The sequence below is a fragment of the Galeopterus variegatus genome, unplaced genomic scaffold (genome assembly GCF_000696425.1).
Source record: "Galeopterus variegatus unplaced genomic scaffold, G_variegatus-3.0.2 Scaffold462, whole genome shotgun sequence".
Taxonomy (NCBI): Eukaryota; Metazoa; Chordata; class Mammalia; order Dermoptera; family Cynocephalidae; genus Galeopterus; species Galeopterus variegatus.
In genome coordinates, this window is record NW_007726573.1 from 241,980 (window position 1) to 251,233 (window position 9,254).

General features: G+C 54.4%; 1 protein-coding gene across 1 annotated transcript; it reads right to left on the bottom strand.

Moving 5' to 3' along the window:
* Positions 1-6,960: 6,960 nt before the first annotated feature.
* On the bottom strand, positions 6,961-8,466 carry POU4F3 (POU class 4 homeobox 3). Its single transcript, XM_008569069.1, has 2 exons — positions 8,258-8,466; positions 6,961-7,945 (listed from the first exon to the last, which is right to left on the bottom strand). Exons 1-2 carry the CDS (start codon positions 8,375-8,377, stop codon positions 7,049-7,051), a joined length of 1,017 nt encoding a protein of 338 aa, XP_008567291.1. The 5' UTR covers positions 8,378-8,466; the 3' UTR covers positions 6,961-7,048.
* Between the last annotated feature and the right edge of the window lie 788 nt (positions 8,467-9,254).

The following is a 9,254-nucleotide window of genomic DNA, read 5'->3' on the forward strand; positions in this document are numbered from 1 at the left end:
TTAGACATGCAATTAACTACCAGAAGAAATAATTTAAAATGGTTGAGGGTGGTGGTTGGTCAAATTGCCCTTATATATTATTCAATTTTTAAACTACGTGCATGAATTACTTTGACAAAATGTAAAACTAGTTTTTTAAAAAAGGAAAGAAAATCACCTCTTACCAACTCCTTTTACCCATAAAGAAACTGAGGCCCCAAGGGTGGGAGAGAATACAGCCTCCCAAGATGGCAGAGCATAGATACACATTCTTGGTTGCTGTGTCTCAGGCCAGAGCCTTTCTTAACATGGACAGGACTCTTGGAGTGGTGTATAAGTGCCTGCTAATTATTATTGTTGTTGTTATTATTATTAAATGAAGACATTTTTAGAATATTTGAATAAAATTGACCTCTCCTCATTCTAATCCTCTGTACTAATAATTGTACCCTTTTTTATTCATTCAATTACAAGCAAATTGACAGGAGACATTTATATGAGGCAGCTTAAACCCCAGCTAATGGAGTGCCTAATGACTAATTGATCAGATCCCAACCCAGAGAGCCACACTGAGTGGCCTAAAGGAATTTATGCAATTAGTTTAGGTTTGGTAGAAATTGAGTGCATATGAAAGTAAGCTTTTTATGGTCTTGATTTATGAGGGCTGGACATTAACTATATCTGCCAAGAGGTGAGCCGCCTAGCAAAGCCTCAGGCACTGGGGGGCTCTGTTGCAGGCAGGGATGTTGGGATTTGGCGCAGGGCAGATGTGTGTCTGGCCGAGGGGGAAGTGTAAGAAAGCGATGGTGGGATGGGTGATGGGATACGGCCACAGACCCCGTGAAATTATGGTGGTGCCCTCTCCCTATGTAATTCAAAGTAAAAACCTAAGTATCTTAAAGCCTAAGTATGTATAAAGAAGACCAACAAATATCTGATTTTCCCCAAGATGAACACGTGGAATTTCTGTGTGTGTGAAGTCCTAAAAATAAAAATCTTTTAAATACTAAAATTACGTGTGTGTGTGCGCGCGTGTGTGTGTGTGCGTGCGTGTGTGTGCGCGTGTGTGTGCGTGTGTGCGCGCGTGTGTGTGCGTGAAACGAGAGTGAGCGAGCGCTGCTCCCGTCCCGGTTTGCCTCCAGTGCCAGGCAGGGCCGGGCAGGACTGAACTGAGAGAGGAGGCAGAGAACTGACACGTGGAGACAAGCACTCCACGCGCTGGCGACAGGAAACAGCGGAGGGGGGGGGACTCCCCGGGAAGATCCTAGTCACCCCCGTCCTCTCCTCGCAACCGCTCCTCCCGCCATCCCAGGGGCTCCCCGGGCCCGGACACGGCCGAGGGGAAGCCCCCTCCGGAGGCGCCGGGAGGAGCCCGACGAACCCTGACCCCACCGGGAGCCCCGGGAGCCGGGCTGGTGCGGAAGCGCCGTCGGGGGGCGGAGGGAAACCTGACCTGATCGGAAAAGAGCGATCGAAGGGGAGACTAATTCGTCCGCCGGGGTCCTCGCCGGCTCCGTCTGCCCGCCGGGGCGGGGCTCCCGCTGGGGGCTGGAGCCGCTCGGTGGGAGAGGGGGAAGGGCGCTTTCCGCGCGCCCGGGATGCGGCCCATCTCGCTCCTGCACTTCGGGGTCAGAGCTTCGCGCCTGCGATGTTGGAGGGAAGCTAAGCTCGGATTGACTGAGAGACAAGTGGACAGACGGACAGAGACGTGAGAAGCGGCGCGGGAGGGAGAGGAGTGGAGAACCCCGAAAGCCGGCGAGGACGGGCGGCATCCTCCGCTCCCACCGTCTCGGCTCGCGCGGCCAAATCTGACGCGCCTGCTCCGTCTTCGTCCCCAAGCGGCCCCGCTTCCCTGCCCCTGCCAGGTTGGGTCTCACTTGGGGACGCAGATCTCTCCACTAAATGGCTGTGTTCACGACTTGTCCTTGGCAAGTCACATAAACGCTCTGTGCCTCTGTGTTCTCATCTGTAAAATGGGAATAAACATTGTACCTCCTCAAGGTGTTGTTTAGGGATTAATTAATGCACATAAAGCGCTTGGAACAGTACCTGGCATACAGGAAGCCCCCCATGCATCCTAGATATCATCATTACTCGTTTGTCCAACAAACTTTGCGGAGTGCTCACTTGGTGCTAGGCCCTGCGTTGGGTAGAGGGCGGCAGGGCTGAAGCGGGCTGCCTTGCTCGCGCAGAGCGCATTTGCTGCTAAATAAATAAACAGGGTGCTGTCAAGGAGTAGAAAGGCTACGAAAGAAACAAAACGGGGTGGTGTGATAGTGTGATTGGGGAGGAGATATTTTGGGTAGAAGGAGCCAGCTAAGTTCCTCCTCCTCTTTAGCCCTCAGTCTCTCCTTCGGTAAAGAGGGGCTTTTAGGCGTTCTGCCCTGCGGCTCAGGCATTCTGGAACCAGAGCAAAAAGGTGGGGGCAGGGTGGGGGGAAAAGAAGTCCAAGTCCCCATCGCCTGCTCCTCCTTTGCCCACCGGAGCCCCGTCCCGCGGGAGGGGGCCCAGCCCGAAGTCTCGAAAGATCACAGACGTTTGGTGATTGCCTGAATCCGCGGCGGAGGGAGTCCCGAGTTCAAGAGACTCCAGCTGTGCCGAGCTCCTCGGTGGGAACTATGTATTCCTACTAGGGACCCAGGGAGAGCGAATTAGTCGTCCCTGGCACAGCTGGGACCCACGCGCAGTGTGCAAAGTGGTTTCTTGTACGCTGGCTTGCCCCTGACTACCACGCCGAGGGCCTGTAGGCACTGCTACCCTCATTTACAGATGACCACACTATGGCTCACAGAGTCCATCCCACCTGATTCCAAGCCCTGAACTCGCCACACAACAGTATCTCTCACTTTTCTGATACAAAGAATGTTTTTAAGGGACTAAATATCCATTAATGCCTATGCGTCAGGCCCTGGCTTTACATTATCTCATTTAATCAACAGAGAAATCCCCGAGAGACATTCTTTTTTCCAGTTTTAAAATGAGGGCAGCGAGGATCAGAGAGGTAAAGTCACTTACTCAAGTAAGAGATGCAGCAGTTATCCTCCCCCCCCCCACCGCCCCCGTCGTCCCCCAAACACACACAAGTCTGTCTACTCCAGAGCCGGAGCTGTGTCCATCATCAGGAAAGTAGGAGAACTCAAGCTCAAACACGGGGCTAAGAGAGGGTTGGGCACACTGGGCAGGGCAGAGGTCACCCCCTGGTTGTCCTCCCTGACTTCTCCTCTAGGTTCCAAAGCCCATGTCACAGAGCATACCCTCTGTACTCATGGTCACCACAGGATGAGGCACAGCCTCTTCTATTTAAGCAGGATGGAAACTGGTTACCTTTGAATGCAGACCATCACCTTGACCTTGACCCCCACTTCCAGGGAAGCTCTCCTATCCCTGATTGTCCCTGTTCTTCCCTACACTTGCTAGAATTCAGAAACAGTTGGGCTGAAATCGTTTTTCATTTTACAAAACAAAAACCTCATTCATTCATTCAACAGATATCTGTCTGCCACTCTGGGCCAGATCCTGAGCTGGGCACTGGGCATGAAATAGTGAGCAAAACTGACAGTACCTTAGGCACAGAGATAGGAAACCACTGGCCAGAAATCACACAGCTCAGGAGCCCAGGACTCCTGCCTCCAAATTCTGCCTACTAGAATTTGCTGTGTATGCCTGGCTCATTCCAGATCAAGCCCCTGTTCCAGCAAGGGAGATGCCTAGAAGTCTTCCCCCTGTTCCACAGAGGACTTTCAATGTCCCACCCTCATAGGCCAGATGCAGTTTTCCATACAAACAGCCTAGAACATTGGCCCCACTTTCTCTTGGCACAGGTTAAAGAAACTTCCAGCTGGGTCTTGGACACTGAGTGTTTCAGGATGGCGGGATTTGGAAAAGAAAAACCTGCCCCAGGTGCTCTTAGGATACATACTCAATTACTCCTTAAAATAAATTTTGATAAGTTTTATAGTCGTCAGCGGGGGCTTGGAGAGGTGATACGACTTGCCTAAGGTCACGAGGTTAGGAAATGGTCCATCAGGGATGCAAACTAGTGTGAACCCCCAATCCGCTGGTACCCTCCCTCCTTCCTCCCGCCTTCCTCCCCTCCCCCCGAGGTCTGTGCCTCCACCGGACGAGTGGCAGAGGCGACTGCACAATCCTGGGGAAACCACATCTCCCGTTGCTTCCTGAGTGAGCCCAAGAAAAGAGGCGGCGGCGCCGGTCCGGCGCACTCAGAGGGAGGGAGAAAGTGGAGCGGATCACGGACAGGTCCGCAGCTCCCGCCTGCGGGTAGAAACTGGTCAAAATACTCCTGCTCGCCAGCTGTCCCCGACGCCTGAAGGGGACTAGGCGCAGAGGCACGGTAACCCAGTGCGTCCGGACGCTCCTGGAGCAGATCTTGCACTCAGGTGACTCCTCTCGTCCTTTACAAAGAAATCTCCCAAACTTTCGCAGTTGTTAATGAAAAATAAAATGAATAACTAACAAGGAACTGTTCGAAAAGGGAATGGAGGCGGATATCGGATTCTTACTCGGGCCAGAAAATCCAAAGGCTCTTACCTGCAGGAAACCTTGCAGCCCGCAAAGGCGCGTCCTTCTGGAGCGCTGCGCTTCGGCGCGGGACGCTTTCACGGCCGCCTCCTCTGCAGCCCGGTTAGGCTCCGGCCCTGTGTTTTATACCACTATAGGCAATTAATATTGCATCAGCCGTATTTTAAATTTTCAAAACCCACAATATAATGTAATGGCATAAGGGCATTTATTATTAAAGGACACCCGATGGAAAGGGAGGTGGAGGAATCGCTGGGGCTGTTGCGAAAGGCGGGGGCGAGGGGCTGAGGCTGGGGGAGCCGAGGGCGATCCGCAAGTTTGCTATTGTGGTGGGGGCGCGGGGCGCACCTCGCGGAGCGGAACCTACTCTGCTCCGAATTTTGTGCCCTCGGTCTGATGACCCGGAGCTCTTCGAGGTGCAGAAGACTTGCAGCATTAATTTTTAAATCATGAAGGTGTTTCTGCGGCTCACAAATAAAAAGGTTTCCTCCCCCTTTTTGGAGGAAGCGGGAAGAGAGAAGGGGGCTAACATCTATTGAGCACCTACTATGTGCGGGGCACTACATTAGGTGCTTTGCCGCAAATATCTGTTAGTCCCCCCATAGAGAAGTCCAGACAGACCATAGAGTGAGTAACCTCCTTGATGACCATTCCAAATGAATTTCTGAAGAGACCCAAAAGGAATCCCAACAGACCTAGCCAATCCTTTTCTTCCTCATTGCCTCTATCCCTTCATCTCCTCTCCAACCTTTCGAATCTTTTAAAATAATTTATGTGCTTCCTACAAGGCAACAAGCACTGATGCCTTAAATAAACAATCTTACCTAGTCTTGGCAATAACCTTGTGAGATAGGTATTAGCACCTTCGTTCTGCAGACAATCTTGTTGAAGAACACTTAGAGAAGTTAAGAAACTAGCCTCAGGATGGTTCAGCCAGTGGGTGAAAGCATTAGAGGTTCGAACCCCCATCAGTCAGGCTTCAAAGTTTGCGAACTAAGTTGAGCGAACAGTCTGAGAGACTGGCACGCGGAAAAGCATGGAGGAAAGTGCCTTAAGACCTGGAGGTCCAGAAAGAAGGGGCCAGATCTCCTCACTGCCGGCAGAGGAGGAATGGGCAGAGGAGACGGCTGGAAGGCTGGTCGACAGCAAGTGACAGAGCAGGATTTGGGGTTCTCGCTTTAAAAACCTTCCCAAGACTAGTATTCCTTAGCCTCCGAGAAAGAAAACCACTGCGATTCAGGTTGAAAAATAAAGCATTTATTTTAGAAGTTAATTCAAGGGGTAAAGAGAAAAGCAAACTTAATATTTTATTTGTATCTATTTGGAGAACAAAACCGAAGGTCACACAGCAACACGCAAACTATATGAAACAACGAAAAAATAAAATATGACGGGGCCAGAGGGGCTAGGCTGAGAAGGGTCCATGCGGGCGGTCCCGCTCCTCTTCCGGCGCAAGACGGTAAGTGAGCCTCTACCGAGAGACACCAACATAAAGGGGATGGAAAGGAGCGACGTTACATAAATAATAGGAATTAACGGTGCTAACGATAACAGCAATAATAATAAAAGCGCAACGAGGTTAGACGTGTGTCGGTAGGACTTGCATATGATTCGGAAAAGTTACAGTCACTTTGGAGCAGGAGCCTCTAGGCTGAACTGGCAGTCTGGCAAGAGTATGGAGCTGGGGTCGGAGAGACCTCAGCGGGTCGGTACACTACCAACCCCGCTCTCCGGCAGGCGGTAATTAACCCTCAAACGCCAGCAGATCTTGAAGGATGGCCAGAGCTGGTGCAGGCTGCTGTTTGCAAACAGCCAAGCGTCCCCAGCATTTTCAATCGCAGGATTGCACCCACCTTTTCGGAAGCCCTACTTAACGCAGAGAACAACTCGTAGCCTGCAACTCCCCGCACACTTTCCCTGAACCTAATCCATGCTACTTTATGAGAATTTACGGCAAACCAAAGGATAAGATAGAATTTAAGCGGGAAAGGGAATATAAGGCTATCCTTTGGAAGCATACATGTGTTTTATATATTCTAATAAATCTCCAGTACATATTTTTGTCTCACGTAGATATCCCAGACTTCGTATTATTTCTTATGCATCCCTTTACCCCTTGCCTAATCGCGCTTAGCAAAGTGGCGCTTTCACCCTAGCGTCGGGCGGTCGGGCCAATTCACTATCCCCTGCTTTGGGGCTCCCGCCCTGAGGTCTCGCCGTCCCGAGCGCGAGGGAGTGTTTCAGCACCACGGACAGCACACGTCCCTCCAGGATTGCCCCTCCTCGTTTTTTCCCTAGGGCCAAAACTTTTTTGGTGGGAATAGAAGGGGGGTGAGGGGGAGAGAAAGAAAAAGAAGGCCGGGAGACAACCAGGCGGGATAAAGGGGAAAGTCTGTGGCTTCGGGAGAGAGAGCCTGACCTGCCAGGAAACGCCTTGGAATTCCCCATGACCGTCCCCCCAGCCCGGTGGGCGGGGAGCGTGGGGTGCGCATTAGGCTCTCTCGGATCCCGACGCTGTGCCCCGCCTCAGTCAGTGGACAGCCGAGTACTTCATTCGTTTCTGTTTCTGTCTCTGGTTGCAGAACCAGACCCTCACCACGTTCTTTTTAAGGTCCAGTTTCTCAGCGATGGCCGCGATCTTCTCGGACGAGGGACGAGGCTGGATGGCGAAATAGGCCTCGAGTGAGCGCTTCTCCGGCGCGGCGATGGACGTGCGTTTGCGTTTCCGCTCACTGCCGTTGAAGAGCTCCGGCTTGCTGTTCTTCTCTCGGTAGGCGGCCTCGGCCTCCTCCAGCCAGGCCTGGAGCACCGGCTTGAGAGCGATCATGTTGTTGTGCGAGAGAGTGAGAGACTCGAACCTGCAGATGGTGCTCTGGCTGAGCGAGCCCACGCCGGGGATCTTGAGATTGGCTAGAGCCGCGCCCACGTCTGCCTGGGTAACCCCCAGCTTGATGCGCCGCTGCTTGAAGCGCTCGGCGAAGGCCTCCAGCTCGCGCGGGTCTGACTCCACGTCGCTGAGGCATGTGGGCATGGCGCTGTGTGGGGCCACGGCGTGCGGGTGGCTCATGCCCATGGCCTGGTGCAGGTGGCCCATGGCGCCCAGGTGATGCGGGTGGATCTGCGCGGGCATCACCGAGTGCTCCGGGGCGCCCAGGCCGCTCACGCTCAGCGTGGGCGAGATGTGCTCTAGCAGGTCACCTTCGAGGCCCTGGTGCACGGCGTGGTGCGGGTGCGAGGTGAGCGCGGCCGGGTGGGAGATGGGCACGGTGGACGAAGTGGACGTGCAGGGCACGCTGCTCATGGTATGGTAGGTGGCGTCGGGCTTAAACGGATGGTTCTTGCCGTGAGAGACGATATCAACCGCCGCCAGAGCTTCGGCGCGTGCCAGCAGGCTCTCATCAAAGCTTCCAAATATATTACCCTGCAGCTGCAAGCGAGAAGGCGCACAGCACGGTCAGTGGGGAATACTGTCAACTCAGGATTAAAACACATTTTCAAGCAACCGAGATGCCTCTCCTCAAAGCCCAGGTCATAAAAATTAATACGGAGGCTGCAGCTCTGCTGGAACAGACGTGTGGATCAGAGACATGAATGAGAGAGAGCGCGCCGGGAGAGAGCGCGGGGGAGACAAGGAGAGGGGTTCAGACAGCGGCGATTGTTCTGGGCGACATGAAAAAAACATGAAGCTAGTGTCTGTCAGAAATGTGCCTTAGAGCGGTAATTATGCTCCACTACGTACCTGCGGGGCTGGGAGACAGACTCGGCGCATGGCCTCGGAGCTGGAGTGCAGGCTGGAGAATTTGGGTTCTTGCAGCACCGGATGCATGCCGAAAGGCTGCTTGGCGTTCATGGCCATCATCTTCGCGCGCCTGGCAGGGAGGCAGCGGGGGACATGGACTCAGGCTCGTCTCGCTCGCTCGCCGCACTCCAAGTGAGCGCCGCTCAGCGCCCGCGCTCCCCTCGCCCTCTCGCTCGCTGCCTCCCCTCTCCCCCACCTGCTTCTTCACTCATCTTACAAGCAGCCTGCCAGGAAGGGCTCGGGCGCGCGCAGGCGTGCTCACGCGCCCGGGACTCGCAGGGGCGGCCCGGGAGGCCAGGCGAGACATTAGCTCGCGGCGCGCCTCTCTGCGCCCACAGCAGCCGCCCCCTCCAAGCATTTATACCCGGGCCCGGCCTGGCCTCTCCCAGTCCGCCCCGCCCCGCCCCGCCTGGCTCCAGCCCGCCAGACCTTCCGGATTTTTTCTTCTTCTTCGAGGACTTTTTTTCCCCCAAAGTCCCAAACCTCTCCGTCCTGTCCCAACTCGCACTGCCGGCATCGAAAGGCAGTCTCGGGCTGAGCGGGGGCAGGAAGCCGACCTTACTCCAACCCCCCACCACACACACACACACACACACACACACACACACACACACACACACTCCCTGTCGGCCCGGCTGCCGCCAAAGTGCCCATTTCCAGGGCGCTCTTGGCCCCACGCCTGAGCCGTCCACCAGAGTCCGGCCCCGCGGTGCAGCGAGGAGGCGCCTCCAAGCGCCCGGACTGGCTCTGAGGAGGGTGAGGGGCTGCCAAAATGAGCCCCAGGTGACCCTCCATCCTCCCAGCCGCCCTCCGGGATGAAGACAGGGGCAGCACCTGCCTTCCCAGTCCGGGAGGTCTGTGGCTTCCACGCTTGTCTTTCTTGCTTTCACTTGAGAAAGACAACTTGGTCCACTCTCCCTTTCTCCAACCCTCCAGT

Excerpts from the sequence above, each read along its gene's own strand:
- POU4F3 (XM_008569069.1), bottom strand. The coding sequence starts at position 8,377 with ATGATGGCCATGAACGCCAAGCAGCCTTTCGGCATGCATCCGGTGCTG. Across the intron at positions 7,946-8,257 it reads TCTGTCTCCCAGCCCCGCAG|CTGCAGGGTAATATATTTGG; the intron begins GTACGTAGTGGA and ends TCTCGCTTGCAG.